The sequence below is a fragment of the Gobio gobio genome (genome assembly GCF_949357685.1).
Source record: "Gobio gobio genome assembly, chromosome: 22".
In the NCBI taxonomy this organism is placed as follows: domain Eukaryota; kingdom Metazoa; phylum Chordata; class Actinopteri; order Cypriniformes; family Gobionidae; genus Gobio; species Gobio gobio.
In genome coordinates, this window is record NC_137118.1 from 34878499 (window position 1) to 34906238 (window position 27740).

Here is a 27740-nt window from a genome sequence, read left to right on the forward strand (position 1 = left end):
AAGGAGACAAGGACCGCATCCTTTAAAAGTACAGTATGAAGAGGTCAAGTTCATAGCGGTACAAAATAAAATGGCAAAATGTGATGACTGTTTCCAAACATACGGAAGGCCACATCCGTCATGCACTTTATCTTTTTTTTAGATCACATTACCACAACTCAAAAGTGATCCTGATAAAACAAGAAAGAGACAAAAACAATAATGTCACTATATACTGTAACCAATAAATATCAAATAGCTATAGTTAGCCTATATATAACTAGATATTGATTTAAAAGGACATAGATAAAGAAAGCTGACGTTATATACTGTGACATGCTATACTACATCTAAAATTGATTTTCAACAATTTTTGAATTATTTTAATTGCATCATATTAAATGAGACTTAAATCTCTACTTCATTCATATCAATTTTAACCTAAAATATTGCTAAAAAAATCATGTGGAAACTATATATGGTAACTAGAATTGTGTAAAATTAAATATAGAATGCAAATTTGAGAGATATGTATATGTGAGGTGATGGAAAGGTCCCCCCAATAGAAATAGGTTTTCCTCTGTATAAACCTCAAATTAGATGGAACATTGTTCTAGATTGAGTACTGGAGAGAAGATCAGAGACGAGATCTCTGTGTTTTTTAAAGGCCAGGCCATCAACTTGATGTGCCCTGAAGAAACTTTAATATAGAACAGCAAAGAGCCAAAAATAAACCATCTGCCACAAAGACTTCAGAAGCCCTCATTAAGAAGGTGTGCAGATCTGCTACTTCAGAGGATAGTGACCTACATACCTAAAATAGAGAACTAGATTCAGTGGTGGCCCCTCTCTCTCTCTCTCTCTCTCTCTCTCTCTCTCTAAGTTGACAACTAAACTGCAATATCCCACCTTACACGCACACACAAAATGGCCTGGAAAGTGTAAGCAGCACCACAACCCAAGCTAAGCTAAAACTACTCGACTCCTTTGCCTTTTTGTCCTCCTGCTTTTTTCTCTTTGTGCATTCCCTCTTTTCCATGCCTCTGGCTGTGCTTTGAAACAGCACTCTAGAAAAGAAAGCCGTACGATAATGCCTGTCCAAACATCTCATTCCTGTGACACAAGGTCGTCTAAGGGGGCAACAGAAAAAGGTGAACAGAGGCATTTCTTAAAAGAAAAAGACATTTTACAAGACTTTGGCTTTGGAAGAACAGGTGCCCCAGCATCAGACAGACAGCTTGTATAAAAAATAAAAGGTAACCACCAGATTTCAGACTGAAAATAACCAAACAAAAGATACTTTTTTTACAGTACGCTGGAAAATAAAGCAGACATTTATTTATGTTGTATATTCCAACATAAAGCAGATTTGATCTATTGCCAAAGTTCCTGAATAAATTAACAAGTTGAGCTGGAATTGCCCATTTTAGCTAAATATTGTCAATTTATTTAGTCTCTGTAACTTAGAAAGGTAAACAAAAGGGCCTCCATATATGATTCAGATCAAATATATATATATTCAGACAAAATATATTTCATTTCTTTAAAATTAAAGCTACTCTCGGAAACATATTCCGGCTAAAAAGTTCAGAGATTTATTTAAATACTGTGTGAAAGCAACACTGATTCAAAACCCAGCCATAAGTATGTAACAGTGCGAGTGGCTCTTCGTACAGTCCCTCCAACAGTTTACGCAAAGTTTCTCACTCTCTGCCAAGTTCAAAGCATGCTGTCGAGTCCCATAACTTCCAAAAGCAATACCAGAGGATTTACAATCATTACTTGTCTTTATCAGATCGTAGTCAGTATTTGGTATGTACATACACACGCAGCACCAATGCCTCTGGCCGTGACCCTTTAGCCCAGCTGCAATTGAAAAGCACAAAGCTCCCTTTTCACGAAAACCTGCAGCTCAACGCGAGTGATAAACTGCCCGAGTTGTTTCTCACAGGAAACTGAGTTTTTGACGGTTCAGAAAGGCAGAGAGAAGCCAAACAAAACAGCACAAAAAGAACATCGAGGACTGTAAAGATCCTTTTGTGTCCATGCAACTTTAGCACAAAAAAAAAAAAAAGCAGAGTACTCACGCTGAACACGAGCGCCCGGCCTTGTGAAGGAAAGAATCCTAATTGTTCTGGTCCATTTCGTGTTTCGCCGCCAGCGCCATAAAAATCTCCCTCCTAGCCGGAGCTGCGGAGACCGGCGAACCAACCCGAGGGCCCCCGGGAAAACAGCCCCGGCGCTGGCTGCCTCTCGCTGCCTGTCAGGCTAGGAAACCGGCTTCTGTGTGGGGAGCAGCTGTTCCCCTCCACCTCCTCCTCCTCCCAACCGCAGCACTTCTGTACAACCACACAAAAGCGGACGGAACGCGGATGCCTCCTCCCAGCAATCGCACAAGCGCAGATGAGCGGGGCTGAAAGGCTGAGGCTGGTGGTCAGAGAGGCAGGTATTTAGTTCGCACCGTTTTCTAGTTTGTGGACTCGCTGCTTTTTCAAGAGTGGGAGGGGACAAGCCGAAAGCTTCTGGGCGAGGAAACGGCACATAATCCCTAACGGCAGAAACTTCCTACTCGCTGGTAATAAGCAGGACATCCCCCGTCCGAGGGAGCAGGAATGCGAGGCCCGCTTTCAAAGAGGCCCAGTTACAAACAGGGCACAAAGTCACTTCAGCGTGACCTGGGGGTCAGACACGGCAAGTGTGTGTAAGAGAGCCTGTGTGTGTGTGTGTGTGTTTAAGCAGGCATAACCACTAAATAGATGTGTGTCTAGAGTAAGTACAGCACTGCTGAAGCCAGAGGAGACAATTATTATTATATCTAATATTAACCTTCCTAAAATATTTGTGTATATATGAATTTGCTTCACTCTTCTTTGATAACTTCTATAAAACATTACAATCAACATGAAAACAAACATTACTTTCTTAATACATTCTTTTTGTGAATGATTTCTCTTTTTGTGAAAATTGCCCTCTCCAAGCCCTCTTATTTTTGTACTCTTGCCTCTTCAGCCCCCAGTCAGAATACTGCACTACCACACTACTCCTATCACTTTATGTTTGTGAAAATAAGCTGTTTACCACACGGAATATAGTGTACTCGACACCTTTAATTTCCAATGTGACAGATCAACTGCAAGTAATATCAGCTGTAATTTTAAACTCTTTCTTGGCATTATTTTAATAACAGACTGCCAAAAGGTACATACAATTGGATAAAAATGATAACTTGCCACATGGTGAAAATAAAGATGCAATGGTAACACTTTACAATAAGGTTTCATTAGTTAACATTAGTTAATGTATTAACTAACATGAACTAACCATGAGCAGTACATTTTTTACTGTATTTGTTCATCTTTGTTAACATTAGTTAATAAAAATACAGCTGTTTATGGTTTGTTCCTGTTAGTTCACAGTGCATTAACTAATGTTAACAAGATTTTGTTTAATGTTGAAATTAACATTAACAAAGATTAATAAATGCTTTATAAGTGCAGTTCATTATTAGTTCATTTTAACTAATGTAGTTAAAGGTGTACTATGTAACTTTTCCATCCGCTAGAGGTCGCCTATTCAAAACAAAGGCGTAGCTTGATGACGCCAAGAGCGCAGAATCTTGGGACATGTGGTCTTCACAGCCGGTGGAAAAGAATTGGGATAAGACTCGGGCAGAAATCATGTTCATGGATGCGATTATTAACGTTACTGTAGTATGAAGCAGAGCAGGACTGAGTGTAGTGGAGCTGAGCAAGGCCGCTGGACGATAAGACGGTATTTATTAATAAGAGGAACGCAACACACGCCTCGCGAGCAGAGGGACTTTTATAATGCCACAGTCGCCGGCGCCATTTCCGCTTTTCCGGTCATAAGTATGAGGTAACGCAGCTCTGTTTATCATATTAGATACATCGGAGTGTGTTGAAAATGATGTTATGACGTTACTCTGTGCGTTCGCTCAGCGGCTGCTATGATTGTTGCACACTGCAGTGAGAGTAAAGCGTTTCTGCAAAATAAAAGCAGAAACCGAGGGTAACATAGATATGACGCAATTGACAGGCCACTCCCTCACACGTCTCGGTTCCTTGGTTAAAATAGCAATTTTCTCACGATTTACAAATCATTGGAAACATTTGGGATATTGTAAGTACTCAACTGAACAAAATATATAACACTGGCCTAGTGGTTTTTGGATATTTTACTGCAAAAATGTTACATAGTGCACCTTTAACTAATGTTAACTAATGAAACCTTATTGTAAAGTGTTACCGATGCAATTTACATTGGCATTTGACATATATTTTTTATCCAATTGCATTCAAGGTATACATTTCAAAAGTTCATGCATTTCCAGGGTATCGAACCCATGACCTTGACATTACTAGCACCATACTCTACTGTTTGAGTGCAATTTTGATGAGGTCACATGATTACATTGTACCCTACCAGTGTTTGAAAAGTTTAGAGGAATAATGAAAAGAAATAAAGTAGGCAGCATGTAGTATACTGTGCAGTATTCAGCATGCTAGCATTCTGTTCTGAACAGAGCCACATAGCTTTTCAAAATCCAAAAATTTTCCAATGGATAAAAGTTCTGCATATTGCCACTTAAAAATACAGCACATTACAGAATTATGATGGGCCACAATTTCATTGTCAACTATAAAATGAACAGAACTAGTAAAAACGTAACAGTTGAGGAAACGTGTTTAGTGTTTTTTGTCACCTTCTCCAGAAGCTCTTAAACTCCAGATATCAGCTGCTACGCTGGCCGGGTCACTCGAGGAGAGGCGAGCTGAGAATGTGGAGAATTCAAATTATGTCTAACGAGGCTGTGGATCTTTTCACTCACGTCGCCAAGTGTCTGCAGAAAAAAAAGAAGAAAAGAATATTCATAAAAACGTCAGAAGTCAGAACATATCGTATATGACAAATCGTTCAAATTGACCTATCGGTAAGCCCCGCCCCCCTTAGTTACTGTTGCTAACTCGGACAAACAAACGGAGTTGCTATATCTTACAATGTACAGCTGTCAGTGTGAAAACCTTATCCCAAGATGTTTTTGGACACAGAATGTAGCGTATACCCCGTCCGAATGATGGCCAAACTTTACTGATGGTTTATGAAGTTTATTACATCGTTTTTCCCTCAAAAAAAATCATCGTAAGAGCTGAACAAACAAACAAAGCATAAGTGCGCATTAACGTCTCATTCACAAAACTCTCTCTCTCTAGCCCTTTCTCCGTGGCATTACCATTAACATACACAGCAAATTACACAAAAACACTCACAGTAAACAAACATATACACCGACCTTATGCTTTTCGGGGGTGCAGTTAATAACTGGTGAACTTTGTATCTGCAAAACAACTCCGATATACTGCGTGCGAGCTCTCCCTTTCACTACCCGTTGACTATAACACCCATCAAAATAGGAGTCCTCCTTATAAGACAGATAATGCAGACCTTTAAACATATCTAAACTCACAGAAATAAAATAAATATGGTGAGAGATTAATTTGGAAGCGATGGTTTACAGATCTCAATGCAAACGGGAGAAGCCTTGTTACGATCGCAGATGAACATCCAGGATCAACACTGTTCATGTACCGCAGGGTAAGATTACATAAATTCACATTTAATCAGTTTAATATGGAGAGATGCACTGAAATGTAGACCTTCATGTTTCTGACCTAACGTTACACCGTTGCATGAGAACAGTTAGTTATAGTTAGTCGGTTTGTACCTGAGCAGGGAATTACTAACTTTAATAGTAACTTAATGAGAGTATGACAACCAGAAAATCCTTTCAGGATCCCTGGAATCAGTGTTACAGTACCTCAGCCATGACGTTTACCATTTTTGTAGTATAAACACCATCAAACCGATGACAGCTTCGGATTTTCCAATGTTTCTCTATGGCGCTGAAACCTAAAGATGTCCGAGTTCCGGTCCCAGCGCAACTGATACTCAACTGCCATTGGCTCATCTGCGTTCGATGGGAGGGGCTTACCGATAGGTCAATTGGCACTTACTGTATGGCACAAAACTCATTTTAAACACATGGTGTAACTTGAAATAGTGTTGTAAATAAATACATGGCCAACTTAGAGACAATTAAACAGAACGGAGGCAAAAAAGATTGAATCAAAACAGTTAAACAAGTTGAATTGTGGACAATTAAAGGTGCACTGTGTACATTTTAGTGCACATCTAAGGGTGAGGTTGCGAATTGCTATAAAAACTATATGAGGGCGGATTAGAACCTGTAACCTTCGACACGGGTTACAAAAATTCTACCGCCAGACCACTAAGGAATTCAAATGTTAACAGCGGATCTATGTATTTATTCACTAACGGGAAGAATCTCGAGACTAATGATATATTTGACGCAAAATAATGTAAATATTATTTATATAGTCCCAAAATGATTATTTCCCACCTAGAATTAGACCTAGAATTTCGTTCACTGTTCTGTTTCCTTATGCTTTATAAAAATTAAAAAAATTGGTCCCCCCAATGTTCAAGACATGGTTACGGCCTTGGCACATAGAAAAGCTACAGTGGCCGACACAGGACAAAGATGTCATCATCTGAGACAGCAGAGAGTAGCTAGCGCTAGCTAGTTTGTCCGTTTAGGGCTACTGTAGAAACATGGCGGTGTAAAATGGCGACTTCACTGTAAGGGGACCCGCGGTGTATGTAGATAGAAATGGCTCATTCTAAGGTAATAAAAACATAAAGTTTCATTATGTAAGGTCTTTATACTCCACTGAAAACATAGTTATATTATATTGCATTTCTGTCAATAGATCCTCCTAAATATTACACACTGCACCTTTAAATGAGATGACTTTTAGAATGAAGCATCTATAAATTTTAAATGTGAGAGAAAATGATACTCCACAACGAACAAACAGACTACTTAAACCACCCCATAATTATTAAATGCAATACCATTTGTACTTAAATCTGAAGATACGACCAAAATTAATATAAAATAGGCCTAAATAAACTAAGGACCAACTCAGATAATCATCTAATATATGTTCCAGCTCCACTCCTCTAGACAGCAAGACTAGATACATTCATTCCAAAATTTCAAAAATATTAACAGCCAGAGGTACTTTCTGCTGCATTTGTCAGAATAATATAAATATGGGTTATTCAGACTGCAGAGCTGCGATCTGAAACCCTGATGCAGCTCACTAAAAGTTACAGCTTTGCTCACTAACATGCCATGCAAGCATTTGACAAGTATTTATAAAAGAAAATCCCTAAAACCAAGCGTGAAACAACACAAGTTTAACCATCAAGGTGCAAAAAGGAGCAAGAAATCACACAAGTTCAGGCAACTTATCCAACCAGATCAGATATTGTCTTAATAACTTATATTAAACCCAATACCTGAAGAAAGAACTATCTTTTAGTTACTTTTATGTTAAAAAGTTGGAAATTATGCCTCAAAAAATTTACCTTTTTATCCAAGCGTACTAGTTTCTACATTAAATGGACATACATTGATACATACATTGACATTTATTCAAAGCAGATGTTTTGCAGAGATCAGGTAGAGATTTATGGCTTAAGGTTTATTATTTTTAGCTGATAGTTTAGACAAGATATAAGTCAAGATATATTTATAAACTAGGATGTTCAGTAGTGGTTGATTGATGTAAGTTTCAACGACATACACAACACTGCAGAAATTAACATTATTTATTCTAAATAGTACTCAGCATTTTTTGAAAACATGAAAAAGGCGCATTATTCACTCAGGAAGATGAAAGACTTGAAATTGACCCAAGGGGAAAGATATTTCAAGATATCTCTTGACAGGGAAAGATATCTCAATGGGCAGAGATATTGGCCGATGCCAATATAAAGAGTGTCTCTAGTGTCATTTAGTGAAGAATCGATTGCCATCTATGCATCTGAAAAAGAGAGAGAGAGAAAGGGACAGAAAGATAGAGACAAAGAGAGAGAGATTGACGGCACGTCAGAGGTAAGTGAAACTCTGGAACCCGTCCAGGGTTGAAATGACCTAAGAGCCATTCATCCATCTCATGGCATATTTCCTGTAATCAGAGAATTATGGTGATTGAAAGTGATTGGTCAGGGTCAGCACTAATGCACAATAAAGCCAAATGCAGAGCTGGGAAACATGGGGACCGATCAAAAGGCCCCAACCGTGCAATCCCATAACCAGGACAAAGATAGTGAAGAGATATGGCCTTCCATCAGCGATGCCGCTCTGACTCCTGAGGCAGAATCACTCATTTAGAGAGCCAATCAGCCTTTGAAAAGCTTTACGATGAGTCTAATTCATTATCGTGTGATGTCACAATTTTACTCGCCTGTGATTGGTCGCAGAAAAGAGCCATTTGTCGAAACGAGGCCACTGGGGCGCCGCGATTGGCTGTCGGCTCCTGGTAACAGTGTGGCCCGTGCGGAGACAGAGCCCAGCTTGTCTCTTATTTGTCGACTGATGGGAATCTTGTTCAGCCAGCTGCGTTTCCATGGAAGAGGCACCTTGAGAGGGTCCCAAAACCACCCCGAGCCCCCCTAACTCTCTCAACCTGACTGCCCCCGTCCCGACCCGTCTCGCTACAACCACGCACCCCGCTGGGCTGCAGTGTTTGCGGTAAAATCACGGTCTCTGACACTCAGACGCCAGCAGTTCGGAGAGAGCATCATTAAACACGAAGGCTGGCAATATCACCTCATTTTTCTCGCTCTCGCTCTTTGGTGCTTTTATTTATTTATTTTTTTCTAGTGGTGGCGTGATTCTTTTCTCAAGCTTTAGCACACTAAAGAGGCGACCGTTGATTGATATTCAGTTCAGGAAGGGAAAAAACTCCCTTGAACAAAAAATATCTCTGTTGAATAGCTTTGAACAGAATGTCCTCTTCTACCGGGTTCTCAGAGAACAGCCCCTGGCTGCCTCAAGGGACCGTGGATATTTTAGCAGACGGTTATGCTCCTGGTCCTGAATTTTGTCAGAAAAGATCATTCTGGACAGTCGGAAATAAAATAATAACAAAAGAAACTAACTGTGCCAGTGAATCAAACGCTGTGTGCTGCGACAATCGGCCAATCTCACGGGACTCAGCGCAGCAAAAAAAGACAATAGAGCGGCCATATTTGTCTGTTCTCTTTTTTACTGCCGATTCAGAGTGAGATCATTAAGCAAATCTTAAGATTCTACCTAAACAGAATTTTAATGACAAAACACCAGATTTGCAGCTATGGAGCAAAATAAGACAATTGGGGGTTGTGTTGGACCTATGACACTTCTGCTGCAAAACCGAATGCTGAGAAAGATGGATGAGTTGATTAAAGATGAAGATCAAGAGCCAAGCAAAAACATTTAGGCCTAATTTTTAAGGTGATCGTTTCCACCAAAAAAGTAATTTATTTATTTTTGCATGAATAATAATAAAAAATAAATACAGTGTTGCAAGAACTAAGGCTCTTTCACACCGGACGCATAACGGAAAAGCGAATATTTCGTGTGCGAATAGTTCGTTTCAAAACCATTCACATCAGCCGCGACACAAATTTGCGACATCTGTGATATTTCAGAGCGCTAACATCGCAAAACATTCGCAGCGACAGCTGAGAAAACACGGACACTTCCTTATTCAGTGAAGACGAACTTTTCATTTTATTTAAAAGACAGAAAAGAAGGTTTTGGGTGCACCCAGTCTTAAAAGAACAGAGTCTGAAGGAGTGTATGCTAATCTTGTACAGGAGCTAAAACTTTATCATGGCCGGTTCCGTACTTACTTTCAAATGTCCTTGGGACAATTTGAAAAGCTACTCGAGAGACAGTAGCGCCGCATCTGACAAGACAAACCACACACTTCAGGAACCAATCCATCCGGAGCAGCTATGTTTCCAGTTGAGTCACAATGTAAACATTTAAGTGCCACAGTCTTACTGACGGAAACACATTCACTTTCCATAGTCGCGGACACAATTAGGTTTAGAAAAAAAATCAATGAGTTTTAACTCAAAAGGTTATGTTATATCGTTGTCTGTAGCCTACAGTGGGCAAAGGTTAATGTTGATTGAATAGCTAATGACATCGACTGGACATTTCGTTACCTTTGTTTCCCTGTATGCGATTGGTTTAAGCCTTTTCTGTCGCTGCGAAAGTTTTAAAAAATCGGAAACGAAACGAAAAAAATAAACAGTTTTTTCGCCATAGCACGTTCGCATAGTTTTTTTAATGGGTTTTTGGTTAAAGTCACAATGAAATCAGATTCTTATTATTTATGGAATACTGCAGTATTTATTATAAATGATTTATCTGAGAACATTATTATTTTTTTAATTCATGTGCCCTTATCTCTTCTCTGATGACGTGTTTACTGCCACGAGGGCCGGACAACCTGTCACTCACATGACATCACAGTTTAGCAAATGACAACGATCCAAAAGACAAAATTAAGTACTGTCCTACATTTTTTCTTGTTCGAGAAGCCATTTCACTCATCAATACATCACAATAGGGAAGAAAAAACAAATCGCAACTTCTGTTTCATGCTGACTTTAAATGCTTGAAATAAAGGGCCCTATCATACACCCGGCGAAATGCGGCGCCAGGCTAGTTATAGCCTGACGCAGTTATCATTTTCACGTCCTGTGCCACGTTGTTTAAATAGCAAATGCACTCGGGTGTGCTGGTCTAAAAACGAGGTGTGTTCAGGCACATTGTTGGCACGTTGCTATTTTGAGGCAACTGAAATAGATCTAGATAGCGCTAATCTTTTTTTTGTTATTTAAAGGGCACGTTAGTAATATGCGCCTATAGGCGGGACCAAAACGCGCGTACACTTTGCTTATTACACACACAGGGATGCGCAGCAGCACACAAACATTTTTAAATATTAAAAATAAAAGGATTCCTCTCTGGAGAAGCGTTCAGTTTTCCCGCTCGCAAATTCCGTCATGTAAATAGCGAATCCGCCATGGCACGAACGCAACTGGCTTTTAATATGGGAGAATGGGAGGGAATGGGAGATGAGATTCTGATTGGTCTATTACACGTTATGCCCAAATCACAGCCATTACTCATTAAGAGAATAGGGACAACCCTTTTAGACCATTTTTCCAAACGTTAAACTAGCAAAAGTGGATTCGGACACACCCTAAGTGCACTTGCTTAGAGGATGCGCTTAGATCGTTAAAATAGGGCCCATAGTCTTTGGTAGCACAAGCTCAAGTTATGTTCACATTTTATTTTATGACAAAAAAAATCCCCAATCAGTATTATTCCACTAACAAGTAAATGGGACTACAGAGGCTGTCGGGACAATAAACATCATGCCGAACAGGTCCACTTTCCAAGTATTCTGACTCAAACCTTTCTACTTGTAGATTTTAAATAAAGATTAAAATATTTGTCTGAAGTTTAGCAGTTGTGCAAATGTGGTGTAGTTAATTTATAGTGACTTAAAGTGATGTTTTATTAAAGGGGTGGTAAACCACGATTTCACTATTCTAACTTTAGCTAGCGTGTAATGTTGCTGCTTGAGCATAAACAACATCTGCAAAGTTACAACGTTCAAAGTTTAAAGCAAAGGGAGATATTTGCTTTTAAAGAAATCCATTTCTAAGAACTACAGCAAACGGCCAGTAGGCGACTACACACATTCCTCCAGGGTTGGTGACATCACCAGGCTCAATATTTACATAAACCCCTCCTCCGAGAACATTAAATAGGGGGGTCGGGGGCACCATTTTGTATCGCGGCGCTGTTGTGGTATAGTTAGGCTGGAGTGTTGTTGTCGCGATGCCGAGGAAACGCTGTTATATTCATCTGGATTGCAGGTCTGGGGTACTTGCTTTGATCAGCCTTCATAGGGACAAGGGTTGCGTTGCAGAGCGTTTAACATACAGCATGTTATATGCACGAGTGTTTGAGACGGAAACAGGCGCGTGCGGGGCTCCCGCAACACATCTCACGGAGAAAAACTTCCATCTTCGCAAGTTCAATGCCGGATTTGCACAACGTCAGCTGCATAAGACAAACACTGCCAGTGTGTGAATGCACGACGCGCGCGGGGCTCCCTCGGCTTGTTTTTTTTTGTCCTGAAAGCTGGATTTACAAACAGAAGCTGTTTATGGGCCACAACCTGTAAGTCTGATTTATTTTTCATCGATGTGTTTTCCTGTAATAGGTTGTACATTGTAGCAAGGAAGTAAACAGATGACAACACTGTTCTGCAAACCAGTCTGTTAAATGCTCATTCATACTTAACGTTATCCGACGAACACCTATCGTTACAAACACTAACGTTAAAATCTCAACAGCGAACTTGGCATTAGTGTAAATGATTCTTTGATTAGAGCTTTTATGTGTTGTTTATCTACAGGCTTGCTAAACATGGTTCTGTGTGTGATTTGGCTAACTTACTAGTAAAGCCAGTGTTTAGTGTTTTGGGTTAATAGTTCTTGCGACAGATATTTGGCTATAATCGTTCTAAAAATACAAAAGTAACAGTGCCATTCAGTAGCGATCACTATAGATCCGCAGTCTTTACTCTTGAGGACTGAACAGGTTCTGGTCGATCATCTTCACTAAAATGTTCTGGGTCTGATTCGGGCTCAGATTGGTATGGTTTTATTGACGCCATTGTTTCTAATACTGACCAAAGCACAGTCTACCGGTGAAGGGAAGGGGCGTGACGTTTCCAACAAACGTGCACTGCGGTTAGCGAATCACAACACACTGGGCCAGCTAACCAATCTGAGCCCATCGCGTATTTTTGAGGGACTGGCTTCATACAACCCGGAAAGCATCAGATCGTTTTACAAGGAGGGACAGAGCAGTGTAGAATAAAGGTCAAATATATGAAAAATAATGATTTTTTTTTTAAAAACGAAGCATGAACACATGTTACAGTGCACCCCACAAACACAATCAAGCAGTACTCTGAGTTCGGGCCAAAATTCAGAGCCCGGAGCCCTCCCCCGGACAGCATGCCAAATACGCATAATCTTTACTCTATTTAATTTGATGTAAGTGGGAAATCGTGAACTGCAATTCATCGCCTGGCCGCAAGAGACGGGCTTCAAAAGGGAGCAGAATCTCATTGAGTCACTTGTTAAAATGCCCAACTTTACGAAAAAAAAAAAAAAACATGTTTACAGCCTGGTATATACGGCTAATTTTGCCCTTCATGACAACTGTGAGGGAAGTGCATTTTTTTAATTTTTATAACTCATTCGTTTACATTATACAAAGCCTTAAAGTGGCCATGAGTGACAGGTGGATTGCCGTTTGTCTGCTGTCTGTTAGTCATCATGTCACCTCAGCTCCAGCCACGTCCCGCCTCTTTGCCAATTTTCTGTTATCCGGGAGTGACGTGTGGTGACGTGCTTCCAAGATGGCAACGGCCGACTTTACGCTTCAAAACTGCTCTTCAGAAATCTATGGATGACGTCATGGACACTACGTCCATATTTTTTAACAGTCTTACTCGGCCAAACTTGTCAACAAACCTCTCAACATGAATGTGAGTGCATTAGCAGGTAGTTGTGAATAGCAGGTGTTTTATATATGAGATGAGGACATGACTGCATCTGGTGATGAAGTCGACACCAGCACGTCCAGTGCAAATAGCCTTTGACCATTTAATTTTACGTAACATTATTTTATTTATCTGTTATAATGAAGAGACCTTTTTGAAGGATACTGTTTCACATTTTCCCTTTTTGAGCACACAAGCTTTAAGTAGAGTGGCCATTTCCATAATACCAAAAAGGAGGACACTTTGCGAAATTTAGTGAAGCAAGAATAATTGCATTGGACTCTGGTGTACTCGCAACTACAATACAATTTTGTCCATCATATCGATGGTATCATGGTACAGTGATTCTGAAATAGCCTACTCTATTCATTGCCAGACCATTTGATCAACGATATATCTTGAAGTAGACCTATGTGTAAGAGGCAAAAAAGTGTTTGTTCACAGTATTTGTATTTATTCAAGACAATGTGACTTAGATGAACCTGTCTTGCCAAGTGCACAGTGCCTGAAAACATAACATTTAGACTTCTGGAAATAAAATAAATACATAAATAAACAAATAATCTGGCACAGTGCCAAATCCATGAAAAGCGTCTCTACTGCTTTTTGATATAAATTTGTGTTCTTTTGTCCATTCCGGATTAAATTAGGTGTTATGTTAATGTTACGATATGACGTAGCCAGCACGTCGTGGAGGCTTGTTTATGTTTTTAACCAATGATATATCAGATATTTATTTGACACCGCTTTCAGCCAATCATTTGTTTTGACCAGAGATCTTACGGCATTAGACGCTTTGCTGCTGCTTCCCAATAAAGATTCTAGAACGGTTTTTTTTAGCAACTTTTCAAAAAGGTCCAAAAAGGAGGACAAATGAGTGTCCGGCTTGAGGGTGCGCCAGACGCCGGACAGGGTGCTTAAAATCCTGACTGTCCGGACAAAATCTGGATGTATGGCCACCCTAGCTTAAAGTCCCCCTGTAGTCAATCATTTTATCCTTAAAACTCTTTGATCACCAAAATGGCATACTTAAATGTTTAGAGAAGAAAAAGGCATATAGTTCATTATAACACTGTATACACCATACACCTGCGGCTATATTGCTAAAACTACCCGATTTTTCATAACAACATAAAAACATACCGGGATGACTTGGCTTTTCTTGAGACTGAAACTGAAACTTGAAACTTAAATTAAAGGGCTAGTTCACCCAAATATGAAAATTCTGTCATTCATTTTATCCCTTAAACATGGGCGTCACTAGGCCCATTTACACTTCTGCCCAGCACCCCTACAAAATGTGTGATTAACCTTTATAACATATGAAACTGGCGGGAGGCTTCGGCTTCGTCCCGTCTTTTAATCTGCATTAATCAGTGTGTTCTTCAATCCGCAGTTGCGTCGAACAGTGCGCACGTCAGAAGCAGAGGTGTGTGCGTTGATCTGAGCCTCATTGGTCTGTCACCGCTCGTAAATGTCAACATATTTGAGAAAACCAATCAAATCAGAGTAGGCAGGCTTTATGTACGCACAGATGCTGCTGAGGCTGAGCGCGAATTTTAGCAGCGCAACTCAACGTCAAGTGTGAGATATGTAAGTAGCTATACTAAACATTTCATTTTTGACAGCTGCTTCTTTAAAGGGTTAGTTCACCCAAAAATGAAAATGCTGTCATTAATTACTCACCCTCATGTCGTTCGACACCTGTAAGACCTCCGTTCATCTTCGGAACACAAATTAAGATATTTTTGTTGAAAGCTGATGGCTGAGAAAGGCTTCAGATAGGCCTCCATTGGCATTCAGTACATTTACACTCCCAAGACCCATAAAAGGCACTTAAAACGTCGTTACAAAGTCCATCTCACCACAGTGACTCTACAATAATTTAACGGTGCGACGACAATAGTTTTTGTGCGCAAAAAAAAATCAAAATAACGACTTTATTCAACCTCTTCTTGTCTTCCGTGTGTGCCTCCACGACGCATGCGCGAGAATATGACGTAGCGCCGGGGTTCGGGAAATGCATGAAATGCACACTTTAACCCCATTTTGAGAACTACGCTGAGACCTAAAGCACGATCAATGTAGAATTCAACAGCTTAGATGCGCGCGTCTTCTGGGTCATGTGTCCGAACGCCGGATCTGCGTAATATTCTCGCGCATGCGTCGTGGAGGCACACACAGAAGACAAGAACAAGTTGGATAAAGGTGTTATTTTGATTTTTTTTTGTGCACAAAAACTATTGTCGTCGCATCGTAAAATTATTGTAGAGTCACTGTGGTGAGATGGACTTTGTAACAACGTTTTAAGTGCCTTTCATTGGTCTTGTGAGTGTAAATGTACTGAATGCCAATGGAGGCCTGTCTGAAGCCTTTCTAAGCCATAAGCTTTCAACAAAAATATCTTAATTTGTGTTCCGAAGATGAACGGAGGTCTTACAGGTGTCGAACGACATGAGGGTGAGTAATTAATGACAGAATTTTCATTTTTGGGTGAACTAACCCTTTAAGTCAAAAATGTTAAACAAATGACAAAAATATTCAGGCAAATGAATAAACTTGTGTCTAATTTCGCCATTTTGAATTGAAAAAGGCCTATGTAATGTCATTGATAATATAATTAACTAACAAGAAATATTAACAAAGCCATTTTCTTCAGATTAGGCATAGTATGTGTAGCAATGAATAATAGTAATGAATGTGTGCATTGTAAATTAATATAATTCCATTTGTAGCATTCAGTAAATAAAAAAGCTCAGTTTTTTTCAGCCTGTATTGGGCATAATATTAGTAATGAATGTGTGCATATTGTGAATTAATTTAATACATTTAGTTACCTAGCTTTCCTGGTAGCCTTCAGTAACTTAACATGTCTATGAAAATGATTAAAAAACATATAAATATCAGTTAAACATATGTTACTGTCTTCACTGTGAAAATGGAAAAACTTTATCAGTCATATCTGCTCACTGACATGGTTTTCAAGCTATTGTTATCTAATTTCTTGGCGTTCAGAACATCTTAAAATGCACATATGTAGATCATGGAAATCAAAATTTTTCTCGGGGGAGCAAGCCCCCAAACCCCCCTAACTACCTCACATTTGGGATCTCAGTGATTATAAACCTGCCTACATTGTATGATTAAGGGATGTACAATATGCATTATATCATGCAGAATAATGCATTAATATTTGCTTTATAAGTAATAATTAACAGTAATATCCTAATATGCATAGTAAAAAGCTACAAGTTAATAGTGAGAATTGGACCCTAAACTAAAGTAAACCTAAAATGAAAATCCTAGAATCGCCCCTGCCCTTAAACTCACCCTCATGTCATTCCAAACCATTAAGACTATCTTAGAAGTCTTAGATCTGAAACAAAACTTCTCCTTCAGATACCTAGAACACGGTTAAAATCAAGGGGGCAACCGAGCTTTTGAAGTGGCAGGCCCCCACACTGTGGAACAGGCTTCCACTGTATATCAGATCGACTTACTCTCTGTCTGAGTTCATGTCATGTCTTAAAACGTATTTAATTTCTGTTGCTTTTAAGCGCATAAGTATTTTGTCTTGGACTTTTTGTTTTTATTTTTTTGCGCTTGTAAATTTTATCTGTGGTTCTAGTTACTATTTGCTATGTTTTTATGTGTACAGCACTTTGGTCGGCCTGAGGCTGTTTTTAAATGTGCTCTATAAAATAAACTGAACTGAACTGAACTGAACTATCGTTCATCTTCGGAACACAAATGAAGATCTTTTTGATGAAATCTGAAAGCTTCCTACCACGCAACAACCACTTTGCAGCGAAGATGCTTGAGATGCTCCAACAAAGCAGCGAAGATGCTTGAGCTTCTGTTTACCACAACTGAGGTGTGAGTTGAAGAATGTTTATATGTGAATAAAAGTGTTTTTATTAAAAACACAGAACAGAAGCTCAAGCATCTTCGCTTGATGTGCTAGAAGAACCAATGAGGTTTATTCCTCATGCATCAAGCAGGTTCGGTTGAGCTTCTGTTTATGTTCACTGATCAATGTTTAAATGCGAATAAAAGCCTAAATTCAATCTGTTAATCATTTAAAGTGATCATGTCTCTTCAGAAAATTTGGACTCAACTGCTCCATTCATATGGATTCGTTTTACGTTCTCTTTATGAACTCAGATTTCATCAAATAGATCTTCATTTGTGTTCTGAAGATGAACAAAGTCTTACGGGTTGAGAGTGAGTAATTAATGACAGAATTATCATTTTTGGGTGAACTGTCCCTTTAAGATGAAATAAAATACACATTTTAGATGAAAAACTTTAAAATGTTGCCTTGGCAACTAACTGAAATAAATTGAAAAACTAAAATGACTATGTGGCAAGCAGGGTGGGGCCGAGAGCCATGAGGACGGCACATGTCATGTCACCTGTGTGCCATACCGGCCCCACATCTCATGGAGGAGCTACGGGAGCATAAAAGGAGGAGTGACGACAGTGACGGACGAGAGAGGGACCAGGCTGTCGGAGAGCCCTCACTGCTGAGAGGGATCACGGTGTTAAGGATGTCGGTTAGCATGAAGAAGCGGAGACCGCGAGTGGCTGCCCGAGTCGGTGGTGCTGTAGCGATGGAAAAACAGGTGGGACGGAGACCTCGCTGCCGTGCTCCAGGGTTAAGGAAGGGTGGCTGCCATCCTAGAGGGAGCGGAAGAGTCGCTGCCGTTTGCTGAGGCCAGAGCCTGCAGCCGTCCGCCATGATGGGGGACTCGCTGTTGGCCTCCCTTAACTGGAGAAGGATCAAGCTGTCCACTGAGGAGAGTAGGGCTGCACAATATATCGTTTTAGCATCGGTATGGTGCATCCGCCATAGTCACATCGCAGGATGTGCAATGTCAAGTATAGGGATCGTAGTTGATCCGTGATCCGTACGGTCCAGCTGCTCCCCGGTTCAGAACGAATGTGAATTAGGGCTGCAACGACGCGTCGACGTCGTCGATGACGTCGACTACGAAAATACGTCGACGTGCGTGAAATGCGTCGACGCGTCGGCGGCACATTATCTACGTTCTAGGTGGCAGAGCAGAAGCTGTGCGCGTGGAGAGCGGGAGCTTTCACACTGCCAGTCAGTGTTGCCAAGTCCGCTTTTTTTCAGCGGAATTGGGCTACTTCTACACTGTTGCCGCGGGCTGTGTCTCATGTCCGTGGGTTGAAGCAAAAAAACACACATATTTAACCCCCCGAACGCGATGTTTACCAGAGAACCTCCCCGAAACGCGATTGGGCTTGTTTTGGGCTAGTTTTGAGTAACAAATGGGTGGGTTTGGTTGTGTAAACCTGGCAACCCTGCTGCCAGTGTTCTCTCGCGCAGCTGAACCGTGGCGCGTGTATTGCAACAGACGGTCACATTTTCCGGGGTTCTTCTCTGACCCCAGTACGTCTCGTGCTTTTATTTATTATGGGCTGCATATATCTCCTGTTAATGCGACCCGGTTCCCCTCTGTCCCAAACACATATGCATAATAACATGCTGTATATAGGTAGTTTGCATGATTAAAGTAACATTAGAGTTAAGATATGCCTCTAGCTTTAATCATTTAAATGTGTCTTTGAAGTTTGGGCAAAATCTTCTGGCAGCTTTAGTCGTTGTTTATGCACATGTATCTTCAAAATAGACGACTAGTTATACATTAAAACTATGCTGAAAGCTCCTGTATGTGAACCTTTTGCAGATAAATACAAGTGCATTTTCGTTTACTATTGACACAAATCAATAAGTAAATCATACTCAACTACTATAGTAAACAACTTTTCCTAATTAGGCCTACTCTGTATACATTTTATGATGAATAGTATCATTATATATTATGTTTAAAAAGCTTCTTGTGTTCATATATTTCATTATAAAATGGCATACTATGTACACTACCCTTCCTGAAATACAATTAATATTGTCATCATTCATTGATTTCATGTTAAAATAATATACAAATTCACTACCCTCTTTGAAATACAATAATCAGTAAAAAAGAATAATAAGATTAATCTGGAAAATAATCGTTAGATTAGTCGACTAATCGAAAAATAATCGTTAGATTAGTCGACAGAAAAAATAATCGTTAGTTGCAGCTCTAATGTGAATTTAACATTTGCATGTGTTTTTAAGTCGAGTCCGGCCTCAAGCACAAGAGGACTCGCACGCCATTTCTGTGCTCACACAAAGAGCCACACAGACAACACGTGAACACAGAATCCAGTTCTCTTTCTCTTTCTTTTGAGCTTAAACAGACACGTGCATGCAAAATGAAGTCAAAATGCCTGTCTCGGCGAGTGTCCTTGTAAACAGTCGGTTATGTGTTGTAAACAATTGAGAAAAGAAATGGATGCGTGCCATTTATATTATGTCAGTGCATTCCGCGTGAAAAAACGCTTTGGTGGACACAGCCTTAACAAAGATAAATTACTTATATTTCATTTATACAGTGAAGACTGTTATTTTTTATTTTATTTTATTATTCAACTTCTGTACCTGAATACGGTTAGATTTACCTGAAAAACAAAGCACTGCTCATTTCAACTGTATCTTTATTCTATTCGTATTTATGCTTGTAATTTGTTTATTAATTTCTATGCAGATTCACTCCCCTACAAAATCACCCCATTATTCTAGAATGATTCAAATAGAGCTATTCAAATCATCAGGTTAAATTTTTATATCGCAATACATATCGCAGAAAGACAAAATATCACAATGTACGTTTTTTCTAGTATCGTGCAGCCCTACCGAGGAGCGTCCAGTACCTTCGTATGGTAAATTTCATAAAAACTAATACAAATGACAAAAGTAATAGTACAAAAAAGTACAAAATAATTCAAACTATTTAAAATATAAAAAATTCTATTCAAATACAAAAGATTAACCATGTCATTCGGTAAAATGGCAGACAAATGCCCTTCCATTATTAAAAGAAGCAGTGATTTAAACAGGCCCCTGCATTTTGCAATGTATTTGCTAATGTCTCTGTGGACCTACAACAGACGCAGAGGGCAGCTGAGCCTTCGATTTTTGACTCGCACGGCCAACCGCGACCCCCGGGCTCGACGTGTCAGGTGTCACCGGGTGTCTAGACAGTCAGACAATGAAATATCACCATGGAAACGGGCAGGCTGTTATCAGCAGAGTGTGACAGTCAACAGTTGGGACAAGTCATGTTTAACAGATACACCGCCTGACCTTTTGAAGACAAACTAATAAAAAAAAAGCCCCCGAAGGCATCAGAAAGCAATGATTCATTGAAGTGAAGAAGAAAGACGAGAGGACAAAAACTCAATTACAAGGTAAGCAACAGTTCCGGTTGTCTGGACGGGGTTAGATAATGAGACATAAGCAGATAAATCCTTTCACAGATTAACATGGTCTCAGTAAACCAGCTCTGCAGGAAATTCAGTTTGAAGACTAATCCAAGGTTGAATGCACATATTCAGGATCAGGAGTGAACAAATGTGATAATTAAGGAACGACTGAACCCATATTGGTCGACCACTATTATGGATACTAGGGGAATATGGATGGTGGTTAAGGCCCAGGATTAATCCATTCCTAAAATGGCATTAAGCAAAACTGAAAAAGGTATAAGGGGGAAACATAAGCATCAAAATACATTTTGTATGGTTGCTGTCCAGAGTCTTAGCTGTCCATTTTTTGCAAGGGGAAGGTATTTGTCATATTGGTTTATATAAAGGAATTCAATTATTAAAGGATTAAAAGAAAAATAAGTAAGAACGGCAAAATTTCCAGTTCTATAGTAGTTATGAAGTAAACTATTTTCAAATATATATATATATATATATATATATATTTATATATATATGCACAAAATCACTCTTATTTTGGTCTGCCTAATATGTAAAAATGCAAAAAGTTTCGTCATGTCAAATGATTTACATAAATGTCATTTTCAATTCAAAATGGTGACATTTCATTAAAGGGGTCATGAACAGGCTTTTTAAAATTTTTATACTGTTGTCTGAGGTCAACTTAAGACGTCCGCGTGGTTTTTACATTTAAAAAAATCAGAATGAATAAGTAATAGGCTATTTTCTGCCCTGGTTTTGAGCCTCTCTCAAGAAACGCTCAGTTTTTATGGGTGTGCCGCACTGAAGACTTGGAAGTAAACGCCCACGGCTAGGATTGGATCGCGTCCTTCAAATATCAAGTCAAGAGAGTGAACAACGCACATCAAGAAAGGTTATTGTTATTTCACTATTTAAGATATGGTTTGATTACGGTTTGGTAGCCCGTCTGGAAAACTCATAGCCCCAGGACGTTGGGCTTTGGGAGCCCTGGCCCATAACATGTCCGAGTCTGATCCCGAATCGCAATGAACCACTGCACATGTTCAGTTAGACATGTACTACAATCAATCTGTAACAATCTGTAATAAAAAAATGTTTTACTCACATTAGTGTGTTGCTTCATTCATTCATGTAATCTCATTCTGTCTGCAAATCCAGTCTCTTGTTTACAAATGAATCCGTGGTTAAATGAAGGAACAGACGCGCAATGTCTTCCCCACGTGAGCTGGATATTCATTAAAAATAAAGTTCATCCATGCATTCATAATACTGGAATCCGAATTAAGCTTATGTGGTATGTTCACTGCTTAGAAATTCGATGTGGTTTAGCGGTTTATGTAGGCCTGTGTTATGTTAGTGGCCTGAATCGGTGGGCGGGGCTACAGAATCAGGCGTTGTTCTTCTTCTGTTGAGCCGGTGCTTCACCACACGATGACGTCAAAGTGTGGCATATTCTGAGATCGATCGTTTGCTGGGCCTGGTGTCTATAAAAGCTTTTCTTTGACTGACAAGTTTTCAGCTCTGAAACTTACAGGATATTCTTATATTACAATTACCTTTTATATATCAAAAGCTCAAGGGAAAGTTAATTTCTCAATTCATGACCCCTTTAAAAATGTCAAGTAGTTTGCATATTACTGTTGGTCGATGAGCGTTGTTATCGTAAAACAGTTGTCAAATATGAAATGTTTAGCCACTCTTCCGATGCCCTCTTTCACTGCTATAACTAAAGTGTCGCGGTGGAATTTCGCACTAACAGTAAGCCCCGCCTTCTTTGATTTAATTGGCCATCTCACTCATTCCGATAGTGACGAGCGCTGTTAAGACTGTAACATTTTACTTTTGTCATCCTAGCAACAGAGCGCTGTGTGATGGAGTACGGCAGAGCAGCATCAACAATATCAAATATTGGGGACAATTTGGCCATTTCTAATTATTCGGGGGGGGGGGTCTTGTCCCCCTCTATGGTGTTTACGGTCCTTTCGAACAGTTCACCAAATTAGACTGAATCGTTCTAAACAGTTTGCGCCTCGAGTCAGTGCTGATCCACAAGTTAGGCTACTAAATTACTCACTTTCGTAGTATTTTTCTTCAGGGAAAACCAATCATATATGAAAATATATGCCTAGAGCACCTCCCAGTGGTCATTATATAAAACACAAAGGAAAATCCCTACATGAGATATTGCTAAATACCTAAAAATATACACAAGCTTAACAGAAATTATTCTGATAAGAGTGTTTTCCAACTATGACGTAATGAAACGGAAAGGGAATAAAACCTGTGTTTAGGCTATTAATGAAATGCAATTTAGCCAAAGAAGAACTTTCATTTTAAATAAATGTTCATTTAAAAGCAGCCTACTGCAGTGTGATATGTTAGTTACCATATCATCGTGCTTAACACTGAGAATTTGAATAATTGTAATGTGATGATCAGGTGCAGATATCTAAATCAGAGAATATCATAGGTTCGGACAGTTGAAGGGTGGATGATTTATTTTTAACAGCGGATTCAGGTAACGTTACAGCTGATCTGCACATCTCTAGCGCACAAGCCCTAGAGTCCCCTTCAAAGTTCAGATAAAAGTCAGTGCACAGACCTTTTTCTTTGTTCAATTTGCACTCTGAATATGGGTTGGAGCTCTTAATTTAGACATCTCAAAGTGCACCAGATTAATTAATTTATCTTTAAAATGTACACATTTTTCTTAGACGAGGTCCACCGTCCACAGTCTGACAAAATACTGTGGGACAAAACACTTTATACGATAGTGTTCTCAAAATAAAAAATCGAATTATCTTATTATTAAACTAACTAAATGTATTTTCTTCAGCTGTGATCATAATATTACCACCTCTGCCTTGTTTTGAGCAAGGAAAAACCCTGATTATATAATGTTTTACAGTTAATTAATGTCTCTAGGTTTTAATTCCACAAATTATGATAACTAATCTCATTCTTTAAATTCATCCTGTTAGCAGTAAGTTATTGTAAGTATATTATAAGTAAGTACATTGTAAGTTATTGTAACATTTTATATATGTTTATCAATAACAACAAAACAACATTTGGCCCCAAACAAACCAGCATCTCCTGCGCGTGAAAGTTTCGAGTGTCATGTCCTATGTCAGCAGCAAATATACTTTAAATTAATGTCAATAAACACCGGATGACAATTATATAACATTTATGATTATTTATATGTGTGTGAAGGCCTTGTCTTTAAACTAACGTAAATCAGTTATATTCAGTTTTCAGGGTTGTTTGATGTAAACAAACGACAAATGTCACTCATACCTACTTGTATAATTCATGTGCATGCCAGGGCAGAACGGTTCTTCATTTGGCCTAAATATTACTTAGAGAGGATTAAAATACGGGTTTGTTGCAACAAAACAACAAACATCGTTGAAATATCAGCACGAGCGCAGCTGCGCCATGAATAACTTGCCGCGAGCGCTGATTCGCGCCAAACTGACGTCACTCGCAACGGGAGATATATATTATTCTACAACACGATACACCACCAAAAAACATTTTTTATCACAAAATTATATGAGCACTGTGTATTCTCCCTGAATGAGTTTATCAAAATCAGGATTTATGTATTATTTTTTATTATAATTATTATTTAGTTTTTCCCTGAATAAAACAAAAAGCATTGCCAAATACAAATAATATTTATAAAAATTTATGCAACAACACATATTTGGTCTTACCTTCATGCATTTTGGGTAATAGATTACTGTGTTGTCAATCCACATATTAGAAGAAATCTTATTTAGTGCCTTTTGGTCATTCCATTCGTTCGTTTCTGTTTAGCAAGCAGGTCTTTGGCTAGTCTCGTGATAAAGGACTGTTCTGCATCTCTCCATCAGTGACCTTATTTCTAAAGTGGGTCACTGGGTGCACAGTTCTGGCAGAAAGGGGGGAGCAATCGAACTCGAGTTCGGACCAGGCAATCGAATCAAGTGTGAAAGTATCCCAACACAATAAAACAGTTCCTAGAATCCTAGGTTTTAAAGACAACTTCCCAGAATTGTACCCATTTTGTTCAAATGTATTGTACCATGTTGTCTAGAATAAGAATAACTGAATGGGAGTTTACGAATGTGTGGGCGTGGTCACTGCCGTACGCCCCTCCCCCAAATCGCTCATTTGTGGATCATTGCATTAAATCAGAGAATCATGCATTTACAGTGAGTTTTGGTTTGTTTATTTGTGTCAGCTTCGTTTAATAGCCTTTAAAGTCATGTGCACTGAACAAGCGGCTCTGATCAAAACAAAAAAAAAGGAAAGAGAAAAGAAAATCACACTTTTTGACACAAACATAAAAGGTGTAAGTATGTACAATGGTAATGTTGAGTGCATCCATCCAGGAGTTTTCCACCAGTGTGAACACTAAACTTTTAGTTTTAGTTGATGCTTGGCATCAAATCCCCTTTAAAGCTATCTTGAAACAATGCAACAAAGCATGTTTACCGTGCACATTATACTAAGAATGCACAGCGATGGACTGTAGTATATTTTAGTACTGTGTTCTTCAGTTTTCTTTGGGAGAGCAATAGTGTTTGTGCCTTTTTACCTAATACCTGGATTTTTCTGCATCTATGAAACTTCTTATGGTGAAACAAACTCAGGAAGAGTCTAAAAAGGATTCAGGAGCAAGCAAATCTATCCGAGTCCATGAGGAAAACATACTCTGTTCTCTTTGAGATACCCAAAGTAGCACAGCACAATTTCATTCAACGTGAAGTCCAAGAAAGATTAGGAACATTTAAAAAAATATGTATTTGGCCTAAAAGAGCCATAAATAAAACTTTATTCTCTCAATGTATTAACAAGCCACAGTATGTCCCATGGCTGCCAACCACAGCACTTAAAACTTGAGTTAAAGTCCCAGTTGTCAGGTCCACAGACCCGACCGAGAACCTCCAGCTTTTCGTCTCACTGTCCTTAGAAATACTAAACAAAACAATGCAGTAACACTGTAATAAACTGAGGGTGTTGCGGCAGGTTGTTCTGCTTCTGATGTGACAAGGGATGATGGGGGGGGGGGGGGGGGGGGGGTAAAACCAAAATAAAACTAAATATTGAAATGAATCCTCAACCTCGTTTCACAAAGCTAAAGCTGCATGCGCCAATGTCTAAAGCACCGCTATGATACCACTCTTCACTTTGATAGTTCACTCAAAAATGAAAATTCGCTGCCGTTTCTTTACCCGCATGTCATTTAGAACTTGTATGACTTTCTTCTTTTCAATATAATTAATGTAAATGGTGACCACGGTTGCCTCTGGTCCCCATCCACTTCCAGGAGCTTGAACGTTCGGGCTAGATGTCTCCTTTTCATACTGGTTTTGAACGACATGACGTGCCAAACTGTTATTTTTGGGTGAACTATACTGCTCAGTTTCACACCGTTCTTACTGTTGCATTAGCTTTAAAATATAACAGAATCCTCAAAATGATATTAATAATACCAATAAGGATAAAGTTAAAATCTCTAGCAGCAAAAGAGAAAGGAAAAGTCGGTAGGTTTGGGAAAGCCCTGCTTTAAGGAAGGCATGTGTTAGTGGAGGCGAGATGAATTCTGCGCAGCTCATCTGCCGTCTGCAGGGGTCCGACTCAGGGTGAGTGACGTCATGACCCGGCCGTAACGCTCGCACAGCTCCAGCGTGGAGTACAATGGGAGTTTGGGCGGCTCGTGAAGGCTTTTGATCTCGGTCGAGCAGTCGAGCAGCTTGGGCAGGAAGTCGGTGAGCTTCTCCTGCAGATTTGCTGGTGAAGGAAAGGACACAAGTTTAAGTGTGTGTGGCACATAAAAAGCTCAAAGTATCTGTGAAGGTGGACTTACTAGGGGTAGAAAAAAAAGAAAAGAAAAAAGTCGATTAATATATTAATTCACTTTTCTACATTGCACGTCTCTGATCCACACACTGGGTTTCGTTACTGAATAAATCCGTGTTTTTGGATGATTTGTTTGAGCGAATGATTCAATGACCCATTTATAAAGACAGTAACTTGCATCATTTCTGAATAAATCAGTCATTTGAATGAATAGACTTGATGAATGTTTCAATAGCCCCGTTTCCACCAAAATTACGCGGCACAATTTGTCCCAGGAACTTTTTTCCCAGGAACTATTTTCCCCCCAGACCTGCTGCTGTCTGTGTTTCCATCGCGGTCTAAAGTACCGTGAAGATTAGTCCGGTGTTGTAGGACTGCACGCGACTTTCCAGAGCCCACTGGATTTCGTCCTCCGCAAATAAACGCAATAAAGATGGTCATATTTTTTAAACTCCACTGTTGATTTGAATAGCAAACGACTCTTACTGCACGCACGCAACAGACTTTTAGGTAGAAATAAAATGCTGGGTGAGCTCAACCAATCAGCATGTTCAGCGCCCAAGTCCCACCCCTGAAAGTTCCTGAACTTTGAAAAAGTACTACCTCGCAAGCAGGGCCGTTTTGAGGGGGAAATCTTTACCCGGAACTTTATTTAGTACCACCCCAAAGTCCTTAGTTCCTGGGGAAAGTTCCCGCGGTGGAAACGCGGCTATAGACTCACTCGTTAAGACAGGAAATTGAAAACATCTACTGGTGTTTTTAGATTCATATTTAAACTATTATTTCATTTTTTAAATCATCAAATTTTTCTATATTCAAAATGTTATTTTTAAAACATAGTATCTTGTAGTATTATTTACGCAATTGAGTGTAAAGGCCACCTCTGATCTGCATTAAACAGTCTGTGTAAATACATTTTTTTATTATTTCATATTTCAATATTCAGAATGTCATTTTTTTATGCATTATTATGCAATTGTAATTGCAGTGCAAATGCATTCATGTCACATGAGCCGCATTAAACAATTTGTG

At 39.4% G+C, this 27740-nt stretch overlaps 2 protein-coding genes and 1 long non-coding RNA gene across 6 annotated transcripts in view; 1 reads left to right on the forward strand and 2 right to left on the reverse strand.

Annotated features, from left to right (window-relative positions):
• LOC307118911 overlaps positions 1–2550 on the reverse strand; it is a 55662-nt gene extending 53112 nt beyond the window's left edge. The window contains exon 1 of one of the 2 annotated variants that reach the window (XR_013815586.1): positions 2067–2380. This is a non-coding gene — a long non-coding RNA (uncharacterized lncRNA). Of the gene's footprint in view, positions 1–2066 lie in introns of both variants that reach the window. The other variant, XR_013815587.1, reaches the window with a different exon arrangement.
• A 9171-nt stretch (positions 2551–11721) lies between these two features.
• The window catches only part of serpinh1a (serpin peptidase inhibitor, clade H (heat shock protein 47), member 1a), a 290988-nt gene continuing 274969 nt past the window's right edge, over positions 11722–27740 (forward strand). The window contains exon 1 of the mRNA XM_079804771.1: positions 11722–12121. The gene's annotated coding sequence lies outside the window, so the exon portion shown is untranslated. The remainder of the gene's footprint in view (positions 12122–27740) is intronic.
• usp25 (ubiquitin specific peptidase 25) overlaps positions 25054–27740 on the reverse strand; it is a 49468-nt gene continuing 46781 nt past the window's right edge. For all 3 annotated transcript variants that reach the window (XM_079804766.1, XM_079804765.1, XM_079804764.1), the window contains one exon: positions 25054–26639. In XM_079804766.1, coding sequence (XP_079660892.1) covers positions 26461–26639 — 179 coding nt within the window. In that variant the 3' untranslated portion in view covers positions 25054–26460. The remainder of the gene's footprint in view (positions 26640–27740) is intronic.